At 40.8% G+C, this 23,892-nt stretch overlaps 1 protein-coding gene across 1 annotated transcript in view; it reads left to right on the top strand.

Annotated features, from left to right (window-relative positions):
• The window catches only part of chrd (chordin), a 38,889-nt gene that overhangs the window by 5,930 nt on the left and 9,067 nt on the right, over positions 1-23,892 (top strand). Inside the window, exons 6-18 of the mRNA XM_072254541.1 lie at positions 5,879-5,975; positions 6,068-6,209; positions 6,850-6,990; positions 7,302-7,384; positions 8,168-8,315; positions 11,505-11,611; positions 13,068-13,184; positions 13,288-13,444; positions 15,220-15,461; positions 16,652-16,765; positions 22,467-22,673; positions 22,788-22,881; positions 23,123-23,173. Of these exons, the coding sequence (XP_072110642.1) occupies positions 5,879-5,975; positions 6,068-6,209; positions 6,850-6,990; positions 7,302-7,384; positions 8,168-8,315; positions 11,505-11,611; positions 13,068-13,184; positions 13,288-13,444; positions 15,220-15,461; positions 16,652-16,765; positions 22,467-22,673; positions 22,788-22,881; positions 23,123-23,173 (1,700 nt within the window). The remainder of the gene's footprint in view (positions 1-5,878; positions 5,976-6,067; positions 6,210-6,849; positions 6,991-7,301; positions 7,385-8,167; positions 8,316-11,504; positions 11,612-13,067; positions 13,185-13,287; positions 13,445-15,219; positions 15,462-16,651; positions 16,766-22,466; positions 22,674-22,787; positions 22,882-23,122; positions 23,174-23,892) is intronic.

Here is a 23,892-nt window from a genome sequence, read left to right as displayed (position 1 = left end):
CAGAACTGTGCACAGTACTCCAAGTGGGGTCTGACCAGGCTCCTACACAAATGTAACATTACCTCTTAGCTCTTGAACTCAATCACACAGTTGATGAAAGTCAATGCTCTGTATGCCTTCTTAACCATAGAGTCAACCTGCGCAGCAGCTTTGAGTGCCCTATGGACACAAACTCCAAGATCCCTCTCATCCTCCACACTGCCAAGAGTCTTACCATTGATACTATATTCTGCCATCATATTTGACCTACCAAAATGAACCACCTCACACTTATCTGGGTTGAACTGCATCTGCCACTTCTCAGCCCAGTTTTGCATCCTATCGATGTCCCGCTGTAACCTCTGACAGCCCTCCACACTATCCAGAACACTCCCAACCTGTTTATCCACTTCCTCATCCAGGTCATTTATAAAAATCATGAAGGGAAGGGGTCCCAGAACAGATCCCTGAGGCACACCACTGGTCACCAACTTCCATACAGAATATGACCCATCTACAACCACTCTTCTGTGGGCAAGCCAATTCTGGATCCACAAAGCAAGGTCCCCTTGGATCCTATGCCTCCTTACTTTCTCAATAAGCCTTGCATGCTTTGCTGAAATCCATATACTCTACATCTACTGATCTACTTTCATCAACATGTTTAGTCATATCCTCAAAAAATTCAGTCAGGCTCATAAGGCATGACCTGACTTTGACAAAGCCATGCTGACTATTCCTAATCATATTATGCCTCTCCAAATGTTCATAAATCCTGCCTCTCAGGATCTTCTCCCTCAAATCCTCTGAATCCTCTCCCATCCCCATTGATGATGCAAAATTCATCGCCAGAGGTTCTGCAATCTCCTCCCTCACCTCCCACAATAGCCTGGGGTATATCTCGTCCGGTCCCGGTGACTTATCTAACATGATGCTTTCCGAAAGCTCCAGCACATTCTCTTTATTGATGTCTATATGCTCAAGCTTTTCAGTCTGCTGTAGGTCATCCTTACAATTGCCAAGGTCCTTTACCGTACTGAATACTGAAGCAAAGTACTCATTAAGTACCTCTGCCATCTCCGGTTCCATACACACTTTTCCACTGTCGCTCTTGGTTGGTCCTTTTCTCTCACGTCTTAACCTCTTGTTGTTCATATACTTGTAGAATGCCTTGGGATTTTCCTTAATCCTGCTTGCCAAGGCCTTCTCATGGCCCCTTCTGACTCTTCTAATTTCATTCTTAAGCTCCTTCCTGCTAGTCTTATATTTTTCTAGATCTTTAGCATTACCTAGTTTTTTGAACCTTTCGTAAGCTTTTCTTTTCTTCTTGACTAGATTTACAACAGCCTTTGTACACCAACGTTCCTGTATCCTACCATCCTTTCCCTGTACCTATGCAGAACACCACGCAAATATCCCCTGAACATTTGCCACATTTCTGCCATACTTTTCCCTGAGAACATCTGTCCCCAATTTACGTTTCCAAGTTCCTGCCTGATGGCTTCCTATTTCCCCTTACCATTTCCCCTTACTCCAATTAAACGCTTTTCTAACTTGTCTGTTCCTATCCCTCTCCAATTTATGGTAAAGGATATCGCATTGTGATCACTATCTCCAAAATGCTCTCCCACTGAGAGACCTGACGCCCGACTAGGTTCATTTCCCAATACCAGATCAAGTACAGCCTCTCCTCTTGTAGGCTTATCTAGATACTGTGTCAGAAAACCTTCCTGAACACACCTAACAAACTCCACCCCATCTAAACCCCTTGCTCTAGGGAGATGCCAATCAATATTGGGGAAATTAAAATCTCCCACCATGACAACCCACGACAATCTCTTCAGAGATGCCCTGCCTGGTGTCAATGATTGCATTACCAAGACTTGTAATATGCATCAGCTGATCATATGACCATCCACCAACCCCTCCTATGGCTTCATGTGACCCTGATTGGGAGGCAAAAGGTGCTACAACTTGCCCAAGGGTGGCCTGCAAGTTAGTGGAGGAAAGGAGCCCTTTACACCTCCTCTGGTAAAGACCTATCCCCACCACCCAATAAACTGAGTAAGAGAGCAAAACTACAACAGGTGGAGTTCAAAGGAGGGGAGTGTGAGACTCCCACCTTGACTCTCTGAAAGGAAAACTTGCCGTGAAGAAGGGTCTTGGCCCAAATATTTTGATGGTTTATTCATTTCCATAGATGCTGCCTCACCGGCTGAATTCCTCCAGCATTTTGTGTAGCTTTGGATTTTCAGCATCTGCAGACTTTCTCGTGTTTAAAATATTTTCTTACTGTGCAGAAACCCAAAGTTGAAATGAGCACAAAAATTCATGTGTCCGGGTGGACAGGTCACTGAATGCCAGTGTAAAAAAACAGAACTAAAAAGTCTGATGGATTGCTAGCCTAAGAGCATTTAAATGCACACAGACGAAGTGATGCTTCTGTTAAATAGAGCAATGATCAGTTCTCACTTGGAAAACCGTATTGGACACAGAGAATCAGGGAAAAAAAAAGATATTGGTCCTAGAGGAGGTACAGGATATATTCATCCATGTGATACTGTAGCCTGGGAGATAAATGCTGAGAATATGCACCATAAACCTAGCTTGTGTTTCTTTTTGATCAAAAAGTGTCTATAAGAATAAGGAATACAATCTTAAGGGAAACCATTTCCTGAAATGGAAGCACACAGAACTAGACCATCTGGTGAAAACTGATAAGTATTTTTGCACTTTCATTATGGTTGGAGATAAGAAACAAATTTGCTATGGATGGTGAATCAATACATTTAAACACTGAATTTGATAGGTCTCACAAAGAATATGGGATAGAATGGTCTCATAGAATTGAGGTAGGTACAAATTGGCTTAATTTAAGTAAGTGAAAGAATTAGCTTGACAGGATATCAGAGTTCACCATATTTCCTACCTCAAATCAATTGTCAGTGAAATACTTGATCAATGGTATCGATCGTTTATATTCAATTTCTCCTATGCCTCTCTTGCCAGACTTTCATATTCTTCAAGTATCAGGTTATTCTAATGGTCATCTTCTCTTGCAGGTAGCACTATTTTACCATCATAATCGTCCTCCCTGACCTACTGCCTTCTTCGACCTGTCTTTAAAATTCTTCACTCTAAGCTATCCAGTGATTTTACACCCACAATTGGAGTAGTTGACAAAGGTGTAAACTGGGTAAAATGTGTAGAGCATAAGTCAGATACTCTGAATGTTCAGTGCTCAGCAAGGGCCTTACCTTTGTCCCCTTTCACCCACACCTCTGTGAGTTCTGTGCTTGCCATGGTGCTGGGCTCCTCTTCTGTTGTGCCTGTCTCCAAGCTCACTTCTTCATCAAGAATTCCCCAACCCGTACCTTGCACCCCTTCTCCCATCTCCAACCTTTCTTCTCTTCTTCGGCACACCACTCTGGTTCTCTGACTTCCCTGGATCTTTTCATCTCCATTTGCCGATGAGGCGTCAACCAGGTCAACTTCAGCATTCTCTCTCCTCGAACCTTACCTCCTTGGAACACACTGCACTCCATTCTCTCCGTACCAAACCCTAACTTTACCATCAAACCTGCAGACGATGAAGTGCTTTTGCTGCGTGGTGGACTGATCTCAAATTTGCTGAGGCCAGGCAGCAACTCTCAGACACCTCCTCTTACACCTCCCTTTTAATAGGACCCACTCTGGACCATCAGGAAACTGTCTCCAACACCTTCACTAACCGTATCAACTGTGGAGAGCTCCTTCCACTGCCACCAAACTCATAGTGCCCTTACCATCAGTGCTCACTTCTACCTCCTACCCAAGGTCCACAAAACAGATTGTCTAGGTAGGTCCCTTGTCTCTGCCTGCTCCTGCTCCACTAAACTTGTGTACTCTTACCTCAACTCGATTCTGTCCTCCTTGGTTCAGTCTCCCCACCTACATCCACCACACTTCTCATGTTCCTGATTCCTCTTAACTTTCAATTCCTTGGTCCTGACCGCTTAATTTTCTCCATGGATGTCCAGTCCCTCTACACTTCTATCCCCCATCAAGAAGGCCACAAAGCTCTCTGCTCTTTCTCAATTAAAGAACCAACCAGTTCCACTCCACGGCCACCTTCCTCCATCTAGCAGAACTAGTCTTCTCTCTCAGCAATTTCTCCTTCGGCTCCTCCCACTTTCTCTAGACATGAGGGGTAGCCATGGGTATTCACATGGGCCCTAGCTGTGGCTGCCTTTTCATTACCTACTTAGAACAGTCCACTTTCCAAGACTTGGTAATACTCCCAGCTCTTCCTGTTACAGCGAAGACTGCATTGGTGCTGCTTCATGCACCCATGTTGATCTCGTCAATTACATGAACTTTGCCTCCAACTTCTACACGGCCCTTAAATTCACTTTGTCCATCTCTGATGCCTCCCTCCCCTTTCTTGATATCTCTGACTCCATCTCTGGAGGCAAATTGTTGTCCGATATCTTTCATAAACCTACTGTTTCCCATGGCTATCTTGACTATATCTTTTCCCACCCTGTCTCCATTAAAAATATTATTCCTTTTCTCAGTTCCTTCATCTCCACTGCATCCATCTGTACCCAAGATGACGTTTTCCTTTCCAGGACATCAGAGATGTCCTCCGCCTTCAAAGAACGAAGTTTCCTTTCCTTCACTATTGTTGCTATTCTCATCCGTATCTCCTCCATTTCCCAGGCATCTGAGCTCACACATCTTCTCGTCGCCTTAACAGTGATAGAGTCCCTTTGTCCTTACCTACCACCCCAAAAACAATTTCTGCCATCTCCAAAGGGATCCTACCACCAAACACATATTTAACTCTTCCACCCCCCACCAACCACCAACTGTCTGCTTTCCACAGGGATCATTTCCTCCATGATTTCCTTGTCCATTCATCCCTCCTAACTAATCTCCCTCCAGGCACTTATCCCTGCAAGCATCCAAAGTACTACACCTGCCCAGTCACCTCCTCTCTTACCTCTATTCAGGGCCCTAAACAGTCTTTCCAGGTGAAGCAACACTTGGGGTTGCATATCGTATCCAGTGCTCCCGATGCAGCCTCCTCTACATTGGTGAGACCTGTCGTAAATTGGGGGACCGCTTTGTTGAGCACCTCCACTTCCTCCACCAAAATTGGAACTTCCCGGTGGGTCAACATTTTAATTCCCATTCCCATTCTGACATGTCGGTCCATTGCCTCCTCTTGTGCCACAATGAGGCCTCCCTCAGAGTGGAAAGCAACACTTTATATTCCATCTGGTTAGCCTCCAACCTGATGGCATGAATAAAAATTTCTCCTTCCAGTAAAAAAGATTTTCCCTTCCCCTCCCCTTTTCTTCTATTCTCCATTCTGTCCTCTTATCTCTTTTCTATCTGCCTATCACCTCTTCCTTCCTTTTCTCTTATGATACACTCTCCTCTCCTATCAGATTCTTTCATCTCCAGCCCTTTACCTTTTTCACTCATCTGGCATCACCTTCTATCTATCCTTCCTCCCTTCCACCCACCTTTTTATTCTGTTGCCATCCCCCTTCCTTTCCAGTCCTGATGAAGGGTCTCGGCACGAAACATCAACTGTTCACCTCCATGGATGCTGCCTGATCTCTTGAGTTCCTGCAGGAGTTTGTGTGGGTTAATCTGGATTTCCAGCATCTGCAGAATCTCTTGTGTTTATAGGTTTTTATAAAATTTGATGTTTCACATACAGATACAAATCTGTACTTCATTAATTTCTTAAGGTTTGCCTCCTTGAGGCTGTAAGATAAACAGGGGAGATTAAGGGAACCAAGCCAATATAATGTTGTTGTTAATTTAGGTTATTATGCTAAATAAAATGATCATTCTGAAATGCATCCCTGTAATCTGAATATTAGCTGTTTTCTTCTGTCTATAGACTCAGCCGCCCTATTAGGGTAAGCTTTCGGGATCAGGATGGGACAGTTTTATTTGAGCATCCAGTTCACAAGATGGCTACACCTCAAAGCAACCTGGTAAACTGCTGATTGTCTTTCACGCATTACCAGCTGGATTCTTTGTTTTCTGGTGCTTTCTCTCTGATGTTTGCATTTGGCCTTGTTTGCAGATCTGTGGCCTGTGGAGAAATGTACATAAACCTTTTATCAAGCTGCTGAAGTCTGATCAGCTCCACATTGCACTGATGACACAGCCACGGTCAAATGCTGGCATCCTAGGCAAAATTGTCAAACACAGAGCACTCTTTGCTGGTAGGTTGATCACCTTTTTTTTAAAAAAAACCTCCACTAAACATTTAAGCAAAGCTTGAAATGTTTGGGGTGCTTCATGTTTCAATATTTTCCCCCATCGGCTCCCAAAATACTGGAGTTTATATATTAATAAATAAACATATCTTGTTTATAAACATATCTTGTTTATAAGATAACTGCAAAAGGAGGGCACTCAACAGCAGCTTCCTCTGCAGAACCAGATGGCTTCCAAACTGAAAATAATATAGGCATCCGTTAGTCTCGTGAGACCATGGATTTGCGCCTGTCGGTCTGGGCAAAGTTGTATGGAAGACTGGCAGTTGCCCATGCTGCAAGTCTCCCCTCTCCACGCCACTGATGTTGTCTAAGGGAAGGGCACTAGGGCCGATACAGCTTGGCACTGGTGTCATCACAGAGCAATGTGTGGTTAAGTGCCTTGCTCAAGGACACAACACGCTGCCTCAGCTGAGGCTCGAACTAGCGACCTTCAGATCACTAGACCGACACCTTAACCACGTGGCCGTGCGCCAACACTAAACTGAAAAAGGGTAACAAAAACTTAAAGGTCAGTTGTAAATATTATTCCTGAAGAGGTACCAAACCAATGTTTTGTATTTTAATAATATGCTTCATTCCCCAGAAACATTCAGTTCTGTTCTGACCTCGACCGACACTGATCACTCAGGACTGGGTGGCATTGCCATGATGACACTCAGCGATGTTGAAAATAATCTACACTTTATCATCATGTTTGAAGGGCTGCTGAAGAAGAGTGAAAAAGGTAAAACCATTTACTACACTTGTTCTTTTTATTGGGTTCAGACATCAGTTCATAAAGAGTTTATGATCCTCTAACACAACTTAACCCTACATTAGAGTAGCCTCAAATGCTATATAGCACATGCATGACTATAAGAGATTTTGTAGAAGGTAATGTTCCACCTGCTATGATTTTCATAACTCTTTTCATTTTCACTGTTATTTTCATGTTGTGGTTTTGGCCATTTGATAAATTGTATTGCAAACATCCCGTTTATCTCCACATAATCTTGAGGTATGCTGCTCACTTGCAATTCCTTTGTTCTCTTGCAGACCACAGCCTGGTCCCAGTCCGCGTGCAATTATCATATAGGAGCCAGCCATTGAGAGAAGTCAGAGCCAACATCACCACCCATGTGAGATGTTGTTTTCCCAAATTTTACACTGCAACAGGTTTTAAACACTAAGCACACAGGGCATGGATGAAGGAATTATAAATACTCTGCCAAGCCTCACAGTACTTCAGAAACTTTGCCTTGTACCAGAATTCGCATGGTAACATGTGAACACATCGCTAGTTCAATTTGTGTTACCGTTCTCACGGTTGTAACTATTACCCAAGTTCTGTAACCCAAAACTTCACCTGACTTTGAATCTGGTCTAGATTGCCACTGCAAGTTAATTACAAATATTATTTTTTTAGGATGAAGTTTTATTTGACAACATTTTTTTATTCATATATGAGATCTAGATGACATTGGCAAGGATAACATTTGTTGTCCTTTCGAATTCCCAAGTCAAGTATCTACTGAGACAAGCTCAGAGGTCAATTAAGAGTCAACTGCCCTGTTGTAGGTCCAGTGGGGGCTATTACAGGTTTCTTTCCCAAAATGACATTAATGAACCATATGGGTTTTTACGACAGTTTAGTTGTTTCATTCTCACCACTCCTGATACTAGCTTTGAATTTCAGATTTTTAAAATTATTTTAAATTCCTGCCAATGCATTCATGAGACTTGAACTCACATCTGCAGATCATTAATCCAGAAATGTGGAATCTAATTAATTCTACCATGCCATCACACTCTAAACTTTATTAACACTCAGAAAGTTGATTCCATTGAATAATAAAATCCCAAGTACTCTGATGTTATCACTTTATATTACATTGAGAGAAATGCTTCTCCTCTTTGCCCAGGACCCCAATTTTGCTGAAGTGATGACTGACCTCAGTAACAAGGAGATGTTCCTGCTTTCACATGGCCAACTGGAAATTTCTCTGGAAACTGAAGGCGGAAATCCAAATCGTATTTCTGGAATCATCACAGCCAAGAAAACATGTGATAGTAAGTGGGAACACTTAAGTAACTAGGAACATGAAAGGACGCGGGTGAATTACTGCATAAGTTCTGAAACTGCAGCTCGGCTGAATAACTATGGAAACCATGGGGTAAATGTACTTTATGCTGTTTTGCTAAAGCTTCTGGCACTTTACAGCAAACAAGAGAATCCCTTTATCATTGTCTGCTGTTTAGATGACATGTGTACAAGGTTTTGAAGCTTTGCACTGATGTTAAATGAGGGAAAATTTGGAGTCAACATGCACACAATGATCTCAAAGAATCCACAAGAAAATATCATCAAGGCATCAAAGTCATTTTGTCCAGCAGATGGTGTTATCACAACAACACAATCTACTGAGTTGTGTTGTAACTCAATATAACGTGATCCTGGGAACCATCTATCATCCCGATTCCTCTCCTGGGTGAAGAATGGGGATGTTAGTTGGTGCACAAGGTAACACAAGAATAAACCCTGTGATTAATGTAGCAAAACTCTGGAAAATTCTGCTTCAATCTCTGGAGGAAATCAGGGAAACTTTAGGAGATCCTGATAGCCATTGGCATATTATAATGTAATTTGTGATGTCCTCTTCTTTCAGGAACTTCTCAAGTTCCTGTTTTAAAGAACCATAATAAATGGACACCCACCATTGTTGTGCAGGAATTTGTTCCAAAGGACTGAATAAGCAATAATTCCTGGCATCTATCCCAATTAGATTCAGCAAAGCATGACATGTTTGCCTCACGAGAGCATAAATTTGAGAGCTGGATTTTCCTGCCAGAATACCTTCAAAAAAGAAAACATTACAGTGGTATTGTAATAAAAATATTTAAAAGAAAGTAAGTAAAGCTATACACTGTCTTAGAGTTATAGAACAGTTCAGCATGGAAATAGGACATTTGGAACAATGAATCCATACCCTCCACAGCGCCCACCCATCTAATCCCAATTTCCTTTGTATGGTCCATATTTCTCCAAGTCCTGGTCTCACATGTAACTTTCCAAGTACGTCTTAAATGATATTATTTTACCTGCTTCAACCACTTCCTCTGGCAGCTTGATCCATATACTCACCCACCTCTGCGTGAGTTGCCCCTCACCAGGTCCCTTCTAAGTCTTTCCTTGCTCACCCTAAATCAATGCCATCTTGTTTTGGACTCCCCTACCCTAGGGAAAATACTGTTACTATCCACCTAATCTATGTCTCTGATAACTTTAAAATGTTCTATAAGGTTGCTCCTTATTCTCCTACATTTCGGGGAATAAACACCTATCTTGGCCAACCTCTCCTTGTAATTCAGGCACCTGAATCTTGGTAAAATCCTCAGAAATCTTTTCTGCACTCTTTCTAAATTAACCAGGTCTTTCCTATAACAGAGTGAACAAAACTATACACAGTATCCCAAGTGCAGCCTTACCACTGACTTGTACAACTGCAACGTAATGGCTCATCTCCTATATTCATTGCTCAGACTGATGAAGTCCAGTGGGCTACACACCTTTTCTGCCATCCTGTCCACCTTTGGTGCCACCTTCAATGAACTGTGCACAATGATTTCTACATCCCTCTGTTCCATTAGGCTCCCTATTGCTCTACCATTCAGAGTAGAAGTTCTTTGTTGGTTTGACTTACCAAAATGTATCACCTCACACTTATCTGTATTGAAATCCATTTGCCACTCCTTGGGCCACATCCCTAACTGATCAAGATTCCCCTGTAATCTGTGACAACTTTCTTCACTATCAACAACAACTCCTAATTTCATGTCATCTGCAAACTTACTGATCAAGCCTAACTGACCCCAGTCATTCCCATAACTGACCTCAGTGTCTCATGACTAGTCATGGACCTTCATTCTGAGAAGCAGCCTTCAACTACCATCCTCTGCTTCCTACCATTAAACAAATTTTGAATCCATCTAAATAGCTCTCCCTGGATTATAAGGGACCTAACCTTCCAGACCAGCCTACCATACAGGTCATTGTTAAATGAAAGGAAATAGAATAGAATACAACTTTATTATCATTGTTCAAGACACCAAGATTGCAGTGTTACTCCAGTCCATGGAAAAAGGATACTTAATAATGCATGTGGTATGGCTCTCTCTTAAAAAAAATAGAAATTCCCATAGTTACAGTACATGCAACAAGTGACTTTTTTTGTCCCAAACACTCAAAGGCCGCTGGTAAGCTGGGGTGCAGCATTATTCAGCTGCACAACAGCTCTCAGGAAGAAGCTGTTTTCCAGTCTTGCTGTCTTGGCTAAGATGTTTCTGTATTTCCTACCAGATGGCAGGAGTCTGAACAGACAGTGTCTGGGATGGGATGGGTCTTTAATGATGTTAACGAGCCCACAGTTGGCATCGAAAGCTATAGATTGTCTCCAAGTCCGGTAGTTGTGTCCAAAGATGTGCTGAGCTGTCCTAATCACCCATGCAGTTACCTCTCTGTTTGCTTACAATTTTCACAGTGTTAAGATTTCATACTGTTCTTACAGCATTAGCTCTTTCCCAATTTGAATCACACTAAATTTTACATACTTGTCATGTATTCAAGAGTAAACATTTTTCTAAATATTTATCATTTATTTAATGTGAGATGAACTTACTTTCAGGCCAATTAGTTAGTCTTTCCTATAACATCACATACACAATGATGCATCAATAAGACATGCCTTTAAAAATATAAAAAATGCACAAGGGAAAGTGTCAGTGAGAGAAAATGCCTACACTTACTGTATATGAAACTTTTCATATCATAATACATTTTATTGCTCATGAATTATTATATAAAGTCATAATTGTAGTATTATGGACAAACAATCTTGTAACAACTAGTTCCAACATAAACCTTTGAGCTTCATTGTAGATTTTATTGGCATTCAGAATTGTGTGCTCTCCAATTGGGAAAGTTTGAGAATTTGGCCAGATTTCTGGATATACTTGAACTAAGTTGTTTAAGAAAGGGGGTCATGGCTAACAGAAGAGCAAAATTTGAATGATCAGTCCTCACTCACCAAGATGCACCTCTCATTGGTTCATAATAAGGTGGTATTAATGTTGACACTCTTTCAGGAATCACAAAATCCAACTGATCTCTTAAATAATAATGAAGTGAAGCACTGATGTATGTAATCCAATTTGATTTAGTATACTTAACGTGGTTTAATGCTATTTTCCCCCTTCTATTAGCTATTCAGAGTGTACTCTCAGGGGGAAATGCTCTCATGCCCACTAAAACTGGTGCCGTTGGTTCAGCAAAGTTTACTTTACATGACAATGGGACTCTTGAATTTCAGGTAAAAAAAGTTTTATTCCATATTATTGTGTAACCAAGTGCACAAAATACTCATTCTAATAACACAGATACCTTCTTCTATAGAATATTATCTTTCTTTATTAATCTTTTTATTGATTTAAAAGGAACATAAATACAAACAAGGAGAAATATCTCAAGTATATATACCAATAACAATACAAACCGAGATTGAGATAGACATTATCAAAATCATACATAGTGTTAAGCTAGTATATAATATATAATAAAAAAGAAAATAGCAATTCTCCTCTTATCAGTTCATGAAGAGGAAAGAAAAAACTTTGAATTTTAAATGAAGAGAAAAAAACCCACTACACTATATATTTAAAAAAAAAAAAGGGGGGACTGGGCAGTCCATTCTGAGGATACGACCAAAAAAAAAGAAAGACTTTCTGATCAAATCTAAAACTTCGAAAAAAAATTGGAAGAGTAATAAATCAAATTTAATGAAAATATTGAATAAAAGGTTGCCAGATTTGCTCAAATTTAAAGGATGTGTCAAATGTCCGACTTCTTATTTTCCCTAAACTTAAACAGAACATAATGGAGGAGAGCCAATAAAAGACGGTAGGTGGATTAGAATCCTTCCACTTCAGTAAAATGGCTCTCCTAGCCAATAAAGTTGAAAAGGCTATCATATGTTGAGCAGAAACAGGAATGTTTCCTGCTTCCGATGGGATAATCCCAAAAATTACCGTAAGCAAATTAGGTTGTAGATCCAGATCCAAAACTTTTGATAGCATTTTAAAAATGCTTTTTTCTCATGTCTTTTTTTCTAATGTCTTTTTCTCAGTTAGTGGACAAATATGATTTATCTAATGTACACTTTTTTAGATACAGTATTTACAAATTAGGAATTTTTTACGTGGTTTGTTGCCAAATTACCCTTCTGCTTATCCACCTAATATGACAGATGCTCCTTTTCAGTTTTAACCATTTCAAAAAGGGTTGATAGCTATAATCTATAAACGGTTATTGAACTCATGAATGATATCTAATGATAAAATTAAACGTGCTTGGGAATCGGAATTTCAAGAGTCATTTTCAGATAATCAATGGAGTAAAATTTTTCATTTGGTTAATAACTCATCAATTTGTGCCCACCATTCCTTGATACAGTTCAAGGTAGTGCATCGGGCCCATACGTCAAAGGATAAACTAGCACGTATTTTCTCCAGCATCAGTCCTATTTGTGACAGATGTAATACTGAGCTGGCCACTTTAACTCATATGTATTGGTCTTGTATAAAGCTAGATAACTTTTGGAGAGGTGTTTTTAAAATGCTATAGAATATTATCTGCATTGTTTAATAATGGAAAATGCATGCATATTATTAATCCTTTAATTATAATTGCAAAGGATTTCAAATATTTGATTATAATAAATCGCACATATTGTTGGGTAGCGCCAATGACAAATGAATGTTATGTTACAGGTACAAGTAGCTGGCACTGCCAGTGAAGTCATAGGGCTCACAATTGAAACAAAGCCTCGGCGCAGGCACCGACGAAATATTTTACACGATTTAACTTCAGACTACAGGAATAATTTCGTAAGTACAGTGTTCGTATCTCTTTCTGGAAAGGTAAAATGCACAGTATTCAACAAGTAGCTGTCTGTGTTTTAAGCCCCAACTGGTTTGTTTGTAATTTTAGGCAATTGGAATTAGCAACAGTCTGAATGCCAGGGACGTTCATATGCTGTTACAGAATGAGCTATTCATCAACGTTGCAACAAAGGACTATGAAGAGGGGGAACTGAGAGGACAAATCAGTTCTTTACTCTATAGTGGCCTTCAAGCAAGATACTATGGTAAAGAAAATAATTATGTCAACAACTGTTTACCTGAGAATGATACCCATTTAAGTTATCATTCTTTCTAAATGCATAATTTCTAAAGTTTCTAATTGAACTGATGTTTTCTGCTCAAATTCAGTGGTTTTATGAACTCAATTTTATCTTCTATAATAGAAACAACCAAAAAAATACACTACAAAATGTGGATTCTGGAAATATGAAATAAAAGCAAATAATGTTGTAAGTTCTCAGCAGGTCAGGCAATATCTGGGAAGAAAGACATAAAGTTTAATAAATAGTTGCCAGAGCCCCATGAATTCTTGCTCTTCCTTTTGTTGGCTACGATAATACCAAGTGTCTGAAGGATAGTCTATTGACTAGGTTTACTTCATGGAATCTAGAGCTGTAACCAATACAATGGATCAAAGAGTAATAATCCAAGAGATCTGGGCAGGTAGCTAAATAACCCAGGAAAGTGCAGAACGAGGGTAGCATAAGTAAGTGTACAACTAGGAGACTGAAAACAGTGAAGAATTGAATTGTATTGCAATTGGGAATGCATTTCAAATAACAGACCGGGAAAGAGTGGGGCTTTGTTGCATAAGTTATTAGAGTAACAATAAAATTATCAACATATTTGGCTAGCACTTTTAATTCAGATGAAGATAGCACTTATTCATCATTTCTATAATTCCCAAGTAGTCAGAAAACACATGACACAATTCATTCAACTGGAGACCTTTGAAACCAGGGAGGATGATTTTGGAGTTGTATCTGACAATCTAACTATGCAGTTGGAGTCATGTTCATTTCAGATTCCTGAATCAGACTATAAGGGATTTAAAAAGTCTCGAAAGGAAGCTGCTAAATTTCAGAATTTATAGAATAACATTGTGAGAAAAGGTTATCTATCCTAAAGAAGGGTCTCAGGCCAAAACATCAACTGCTTACTTTTTTTATCCATAGAAACTGCCTGGCCTGCTGAGTTCCTCCAGTATTTTGTGTGTGTTGCTTTGGATTTCCAGCATCTACAGATTGTCCTGTGTTTGTGATTCTCTGTACTGATACTTTACTTTTTTTGAGAATTTTAGAGCAAGTGAATGAATTCTGATCTATTTAATCTTCAATAGTTAAGAATTAACTATTACCTGAAAAGAATTTCTTTGAAGTAAAAACACTTTGAAACATGCCTCAAAGCTAAGAGTGTCATTGAAAATAAGGAATTTATTTAAAGCCTTCTTTTTTCATTTGAATGGGATTAGAAATGTAAAATGGCCTACCAGATAAAAGAGCTGCAACAGCAGAATCCAACAGGTTTAAGGAAGGATTAGATGGTGTTTTCTTGGAAATACGTTTCACAGTCACTGATTCACAGGAAAGAACCAGATGGGAGCTTCAGACAAAGCACTGACCTTTCCTACGCAAAACTTTAATGGATTACACAATGTGTCAATCAACGCCCAAACAGGATAGATTTGCACGTTGGACAAAACTCTTAATCAGATTTGATATGATTCGATGGGTCACTTTCTTGGCCCTCAGTTCTGACTGAGGTCCTTTCAGGCCAGAAACATTAGCTGTGTTCCTCCTTTCAGTTGCTGATTAACCTGTGGTACTTTGGTAGCATTTTCTGCTTTCATTTTGTTTGGCCCCTTATTTTATGTAATTCTGTTCTTATCGCAAAAGTTGCTTTTAGCTATTAAAGCAGGCCACGTGTAAAATGCAAAATAAAGTGTGTTGGGGAAGAAGCTCAACATTCAATACTAATTCAAGCAACTGCTTCTCCACAGAGCTGCCAATCCCATTAGCTGGACAGTTTGTGGTACCACCCGTAAAGACTGGCTCAGCAGGGCATGCTTGGATGTCTTTGGATGAACACTGCCACCTACACTATGAGATACTCATGGCTGGGCTGAGTAAAACGGAAGACATTACCATTAACGCACATCTCCATGGATTTGCTGAGATTGGAGAAATGGATGAGAACAGTGGTGAACATAAACGGCTCCTTAAAGGGTTTTATGGATCTGAGGTAATACTTTGTTTAAATAGCACATTTTTTAAAAAACATCAAAATCACTTCAAACATATGGATGGGGAGAATTTGACCCAAGGCAACATTTTCATGACATCAACTTCAGAAAGTTATTTATTGACGGCATACTCACTAAATGTGTAACTAACATGCCAAACTCTTCCCTGGATTCATGATCTGCTCTGAATTATCTGATCTCAGTTGGGCAGCCATTAGAATGCTAACACTGACAGAATGTTCATGGGCGATAGAGGGGAATCAGCTGGGGTTCCAGCTCTGGATTCTAATAGACTCAAATTTCTCAGGAGCAGATGTTGAGTGAGAATAAATTGGAATTCACAGTCGTCCATGTTAAATTACAACCTGTCAACTTCTCTCTAAGTGGGCTTCTTACAAAATTAAATACTTTATCTCATAAAAAGAAATTCAATGCATATGCCCAAGAAAATCTCCACATTTTCCATGTCAGGTCTCACGTGCAGAATCCTAACTGATTCTGGTCTGCAGATGTTTTTGGAACCAAACCTCTGGAAGAAGACAATATTTTCACAGCAAAACGGGAGACTGACGGTCACCATCACGATACCACAGTCTGTCACGTCATTTTTTCTGAGATTCCTAACTCTAGAATTGGCAGCAAACTTCCCCTGCCCACCCCTCCACGAGAGAGAGGGAGAGGGAGAGTTATATAGATACAGATGGTCAACTACAGAGAACTCTGTCTGTACATCGTCGCAGCAAAATCCTGATGTTCCATCTCCTGTAACGCCTCGGTCGGGAACATCGGCCTGGAATCAGTTGTCCACCAGGCCGCACCTTGGAGGCGCCATCTTCCAAGCCATGCCTGGAGAATGTCGGAAAATGGTCGGCCAGCAAGCTCCAGGAACAGGAACTCATCTGCCGTAAAATAAAAGGATTTTGAGTGCCATTGCAGATCAGGACTTTGACAGAAACATGACCACCTAGAAAAGGGAAAAAAAGAGGCGTTGAAGAGAAGAATTTAAGCTGTTTCCTCAGATGAGCTCGAAGAGACAGCCACTTAGTGCCATCTTAACTGGAATCATTGCAAAGTTAATTATTGGTATTTTTAAAATCCGGTACCAATGCATTTAAGTAAATCAAGGAATGTATGATAATTTTGATTTTTATATACAGCTAAAATAGTTTACTTTGTATTGGTCTTTTAGGCTCAAGGAATATTAAAGGATATTAGTAGTGAACTTCTGCGACATCTTAATAGAGGAACGGCATTTATTCAAGTTACCACAAAACTTAATCCTAGAGGAGAAATACGAGGACCGGTATGTACCAAAGTGCTACAATTGGAAGCAATCTTTCAGCATGGCTACAGAATGATATTGATGAACTGGTTAGGAGGAGAGAACAACAGCAAATGGCGTGTAAATCCTGATAAATGTGAGGTGATACCTACTGAGATGGTCAACAACAACTAGAATATATAATGAATGATGGAACCCTTGGAAGTAGTGCAGAACAGAGGGGGCTTGGCATGCATGTCCAAAATGGCTGAAGGTATAAAAGTAGTTAAGAAGACATGCAAGATTCTTGTGTTCACTAATTGTGGCACAGAAGATAAGAGCAAGGAGGGTATGATTCAACCACAGCAGGCATTGGTTAGACCATAGCTGGAAAGCCATGTTCATTTCTGGTCACCATATCATAGGATGCATATAATTGCACGAGAGAGAGAGAGAGAGAGAGAGTGCAGAGGAATGTCAAGTTATTGCTTGCTTGGAGCATTTCAGCTATAAGATGAGAATGGTAAGAGCATAACACCATGACACATAGGAGCAGCATTAGGTCACCCAGCTGTCTGCTCCGCCATTCCATCATGACTGATTTATTATACCTCTCAGCCCCATTCTCATGCCTGCTCCCTGTAACCTTTGACATCCTGACTAACCAAGAACCTTTCAACCTCCGATTTAAATATACTCAATGGCTTCCCTCCAGAGCCTTCTGTGGTGATGAGCTCCACAGATCCACTGCCCTCTGGTTAAAGAAATTCCTTCTTATCTCTGTTTTAATGGACACCCCTCTATTCTGAGGCTGTTTACTCACTATAGGAAATATCCTCTTCAAATCCAATCTATCTAGCCCTTTCAATATTCAATAGGTTTCACTGTGATAACCCCCCCCCCCTTACTAAACTCCAGTGAGTACAGGCCCGAAGCCCTCAAGAGCTAACAGCATACACTAACGCTTTCATTCCCAGAACCGTTCTTGTGAACCTGCTCTGGACCCTCTCCACTGTCAGCATATCCTTTCTTAGTTAAGGGGTGCAAAACTGCTCACAATACTCTAAGGGTGGTCTGATCAATGCTCTATAAACACTCAGCATCACATCCTTGCTGTTATATTCTAGTCCTTTTAAACTGAATGCAAACATTGCATTTGCCTTCCTTACCTCTGACTCAATCTGCAAATTAACCTTCAGGGAATCCTGCACGAGGACCCTCTGATTTTTTTTTTAATCTTCTTCCTGTTTAGAAAATAGTTTACGCCTTTATCCCTTCTGCCAAAGTGCATGGCCATACACTTCCCCACACTGAACAGAAAGGCAGATTACTATCTGAATGGTGTCAAGTTAGGAAAAGGGGAAGTACAACAAGATCTAGGTGTCCTTATTCATCAGTCACTGAAAGTAAGCATGCAGGTACAGCAGGCAGTGAAGAAAGCTAATGGCATGTTGGCCTTCATAACAAGGGGAGTTGAGTATAGGAGCAAAGAGGTCCTTCTGCAGTTGTACAGGGCTCTGGTGAGACCACACCTGGAGTACTGTGTGCAGTTTTGGTCTCCAAATTTGAGGAAGGACATTCTTGCTATTGAGGGAGTGCAGCGTAAGTTCACGAAGTTAATTCCCGGGTTGGCAGGACTGTCATATGTTGAAAGATTGGAGCGACTGGGCTTGTATACACTGGAATTTAGAAGGATGAGAGGGGGTCTGATTGAAACATATAAGATTATTAAGGGTTTGGACACACTAGAGGCAGAAAACGTGTTTCCGATGTTGGGGAGTCCAGAACCAGAGGCTACAGTTTAAGAATAAGGGGTAGACCACTTAGAACAGAGTTGAGGAAAAACTTTTCACCCAGAGAGTGGTGGATTTGTGGAATGCTCTGCCTCAGAAGGCAGTGGAGGCCAATTCTCTGGATGCTTTCAAGGAAGAGTTAGATGGAGCTCTTAAGGATAGCAGAGTCAAGGGATATGGGGAGAAGGCAGGAACGGGGTACTGATTGTGAATAATCAGCCATGATCACAGTGAATGGCGGTGCTGACTCGAGGGGCCGAATGGCCTACTCCTGCACCTATTGTCAAATGTCTGCCACTTCTTTCCAATTGCTCATTCTCCCCAATCTTTCCAAATCTTTCTGTAGCCTCCCTGCTTCCTCAACGTTACCTGCCCCTCTACCTATCTTTGTATTGTCTGCAAACTTGGCCTCAAATCCATCAGTTCCATTACTCAAATCGTTGGCATTGTAACGCGGAACGCAGTCTGAAAATCCCAGGAGAAAGGTGTAGGAGTCGGTGTGCTCCACCAGAGGTGGTGTGGCGTGACATCCGTGCTGGAGTCGGTGCTGCTCCCCAGTGTTCGCTTGGCTTGGTATTGTCTTCAGCTGCAGACTGCTGCAACATTCATGGACTCAGGGTCTTGGATTATATTATTTTTGTGTGACTGTATCTTACTGATATCTTGTACGAGCTTGCAATCTTATATAAACCTATATGTGCCCTGTGCTGCGTGTGACTGTTGGTGCTTTGTTTTGCAGCTTTGCCCCGGAGTAACACTGTTTCATTTGGCAGTGTTCCTGGGTATTCATGTATGATTGAATGACAACTAAACTTGAACTTGAAAGAAGTGGTCCTACTAGGTAGCCAATCAATCAGAGAGGGCCCCTTTATTCCAACTCTTTGCCTCCTGCCAGTCAGACAATCTTCTCGCCGTGCTTGTCTGTTTCCTGTGATACCATGGACTCTTCTCTTTTTATGCAGCCTCATGTGCAGCACCTTGTCAAAGGTCTTCTGAAAACCAGGTAGACAGCTGTCCTTTGTCTATATCGCCTGTTATTTCCTCAAAGAGTTCCAACAGATTTGTCAGGCAAGATTTCCCCTTAAGGAAATCATGCTGACTAAGGCCTCCAAGCACCCCAAAACCTCATGCTTAATAATAGACTCCAACATCTTTAACCACTGAAGTCAGGCTAACTGGCCTGTAATTTAGTTTCTTCTTCATCCATGCCTTCTTAAAGAGTAGAGTGACATTTGTAATTTTGCAGTCCTCCAGAACCATTCCAGAATCTAGTGATTCTTGAAAGGTTATTACTAATGCCTCCACAATCTCTTCAGCTCCCTCTTTCAGAACCCTGGGGTGGAGTCCATCTGTCCAGGTGACTTATCTACCTTCAGACTTTTCAACTTCCCAAGCACCTTCTCCTCAGTAATAGCAGCTAACTCACTTCTGCCCTGACACTCTTGAATTTCTGGCACACTGCTAATGTCCTCCACAGTGAAGACTGACACAAAATACTAATTAAGTTCATCCACCATTTCTTTGTCCCCCGCAACTACTGCTCCAGCCTCATTTTCCAGTGTTCCAATATCCACTCTCACCTCTCCTTTACTCTTTATATATCTGGAAAACTTTTGGTATCATCTTTGATATTATTTGCTAACTATTTCATCTTTTCTCTGGCTTTTTTAGTTGCCTTCTGTTGGTTTTTAAAAACTTCTACCTTTCCACTATTTTTGCTACATTATATGCCCTCTCTTTTGCTTTTATGCTGTTGTTTACTTCCCTTGTCAGCCACGGTTGCCTCATCCTCTCCTTAGAATACTTCTTCATCTTTGTTATGTATCTATTCTGTGCCTGTCCGAATTGTTCCTGAACATCTAACCATTGCTACTCTACCACCAGCCTGCCAGTGTCCCCTTCCAATCAACTCTGACCAGCTCTTATGCCTCAGTAATTCCCTTTACTCCACTGTAAAACTGTTACATCTGACTTTATTTTCTCCCTCTCAAATTGTAGGGTGAATTCTATCATATTAAGACCACTGCCTCCTAAGGGTTCCTTTACCTTAAGCTCCCTAATCAAATCTGGTTCATTGCACCACACCAAGTTCAGCATTGCTTTTCCCCTAGTGTTTTTATGTTTTGAGTTGAAATTTATATCTCACATCCTAGCTACTGTTCAGGGGCCTGTATATAATTACCATCAGGATCTTTTTACCCTTGCAGTTTCATAACTCTATCCACAATGATTCTACATCATCCAGACCGATGTCACATCTTTCTAGGGATTTTATTTCATTTATTACTAACAGATCCACCCTACCTTCTCTGCATACCTGCTTATCCTTTTGATGCCTTGGATGTTAATCTTCCAACTATAATCTTCTTTCAGCCACGACTCAGTGATGCCCACAACACCATTTCTGCCAATCTATAACTGTGCTACAAGATCATCTACCTTATTCTGTATACTGTGTGCATTCAAATATAACACCTTCAGTCCTATATTCATTACACTTTAATTTTGCCCTTGGGTTACACTTCAGCTCATCCCATTAGCTGCTATTTTCCCCTATCATTTGTCTGCCCTTCTTCACTACATTGACTTGTCCATCCTCAGCCCTGTCACTCCAGTTCCCATGCCCCTGCCAAATTAGTATGGACGTATGCCAACAGCTTTAGCAAACCTGCCTGCAAGGATATTGGTCCTCCTCAGGTTCAGGTATAAACCATACTTTCTGTACAGGTCATACCTTCTACAGAAGAGATCCCAGCGATACAGAAATCTGAAACCCTGCTCGCTGCACCACTTCTTCAGCCACTCGTTCGTCTGTGCTGTCATCTATTCCTGCCTTGATTAGCACATGTACTGGGAGGTCCAGCTCTCCATCCTCTTCCCTAACTCCCTATACTCACTGCACAGGACCTCGACCCCTTTCTACCTATGTCATTGGTGCCTATGTGTATCACAACCTCTAGCTGCTCAGCCTCTATCCTGAGAATCTTCTGCAGGTGCTCTGAGGCATCCTCAACCCTAGCACCTGGGAGGCAGCACACCATCCTGGCTTTTCTTTTGCAGCCACAGAACCTGCTGTCCATCTCTCTAACTACTGAGTTCCTAATCACTATCACTCTGCCTGATTTTACCTTTCTCTTCTGAGTTGGCAGCTGCTGCTGTGCCCTTTTTGGTCATCGAACTAGCAATATCCACATGGGTATACTTGTTGCTGAGGTGAATCACCACAGGGGATCCTTACACTGACTGCTTACACCCCTAATTCTCCGTGTGGTTACCTATCTACTGTCTGAAGCCTGCACTCTGGCTATGATTATCTCAGTGAGGTTTTCAGCCTCCCGATGGTCCTGAGTACATCCCTCTCCAGCTGTAGCGCATTGACCTTGTCAGTCAGGAGCTGAGGTTGGGTGCACAATCTCCTGCTCCACAGACAAGCCCTGACAAGCTCCACTCACTTTTCAGCGAAAGGGCGGGTCTGTTTTCCGGAGATTGGGGAAAGTTGAGGTAGGACCTGATCTGGGTAAGCAAAATCATTAGGGGCATGAATGGGTTAGATAGTGGAACTTCACCTCCGAGCAGAGGTATCTATAGCCAGATATGGGATAGGGGAGAGAACTTGTGAAAAATTATTATGAAGAATAGAAGGTGGTTGAAATCTGGAATTTCTGCCTGAAGAGGTGGTGGGGTGACATACTCTCACAGACAAGAAGTATTTAAAAGAGCACTTGAATCCAATGTCACAGGTGGCCATTAGCTGAGTTTTGGAAAATGACAAAGGTATAGGCATGTATTTCATAGTCAGCACAGAGTTGGTAGGTCACAGCATCTGTTTCATGGTGAATGAAACTACGAGCATCAAACACTTGTTTAAAGAAATATCCGTCATATTTAACAACTGCTGCCTGCTGTAGTCCCAGCATTTTCAATTGTATTAAAGCTGTAATCTTCTTCAGGTGCTGATTCCAAACCAGTGCGAGTCGAGAGGATTTGTCACAACTAAGGAACTGGAGTTTGAAGACGATCTTTTTGAGGAAGTTGCACTTGATCCAGAGGAGTTGAAGAAAGATCCAAGTTCTTGTTACTTTGAAGGGAAACACAGAGCCCATGGGTCCCAGTGGGCACCAGATTATGATCGGAAGTGCTCCATCTGTAGTTGCCAGGTGACATAATGAAAGCCAACTTGATAGAGAGAAGGTTCAGTTGGATTTACTTTATCGATTATTTTTTCCAGCTTGGCCAGTTTTACTCATGTTAGGCATATTTCTTTTTTTCAGAAAAGGACTGTAATATGCGACCCTATCATATGTCTTCCTCTGAACTGCACAGATATTGTTCATGTTGAAGATAAGTGCTGTCCTGTTTGCCAAGGTATGTTTTTAATCAATGAGAAGCAATGTGCCATACAATTAACAGCAACTATCAGAACCCATCATTCTGCAGTTAGAGTAAATATAACTCTGGATACATGCAATTAGTACATTTAGATAACTACCACTAAATCGGTGCATCAAATAGTCATAAGTGACATTGGTGGAATTTTTTTTAATTGTATTAAAATCATCTGAAACTATCATTTAATTTAAGCCTTGCTCAATTATAATTTGAACAGATAAGACCAAAACAAAAGATGAAAAGGAAACAGGAATAGACCAGACTGAAGGTAAGTTTTCATTGACAAAATAAAGCTTTAGCTGATACAATCATACATGGATTGTTGTTAAGTAAATGTTTAAGCCTGGAATTTCGGCTTAATTTTTCTGCACAGTCTCATCAGTATGAGCTTACCAGGTGATAAGATTGTGGAAATTTAATGTGTAAATTTTGTCCAGCATAACTGAAAGATGTTACAACCTTTAGCACTTGTTCAGAAGCAGTGTGGCAGCTCCCAACACAAAAATGTGAACTGGTAATTGGGAGTTGGAATGGAATGGCCTTTAACAAAGCAGCAGCAATTAATCTGGATATTTTCAACACAATGTTAATAGGGTTGAATATTTTTTGGAAAGCTTGCTATGAAACCAACTTCTGTATCACAATGAAGGAACAATAACCATAAGACATTATTAAGATATGCTTCCAATAATATAAAATCAGCATGCTGCCATGTGCGAAATAGACACCATGATTTAATTTAATTATTGTTTGGAATGGCCACACTTTCACTGAAATCTCATGATGTTACTACATTTAAAGGAATATTTTTTTAAAACAAAAATTAGATTTTTGGTAATATGCAAATGAGATTGAAGAGAATTGTTCAAATTTTTGGAGCAACTTTTGCTGGAAACTGGACTGCACTCAAAGTGGAAACTTCATCCCCTAACTTTTATTGAGGTAATGCTCAGAAATCTGACAGGCAATTTAGAGGAAATTGTACAG

The sequence above is a fragment of the Mobula birostris genome, chromosome 4 (genome assembly GCF_030028105.1).
Source record: "Mobula birostris isolate sMobBir1 chromosome 4, sMobBir1.hap1, whole genome shotgun sequence".
Taxonomy (NCBI): domain Eukaryota; kingdom Metazoa; phylum Chordata; class Chondrichthyes; order Myliobatiformes; family Myliobatidae; genus Mobula; species Mobula birostris.
This window is presented reverse-complemented; position numbering and strand designations above follow the sequence as displayed.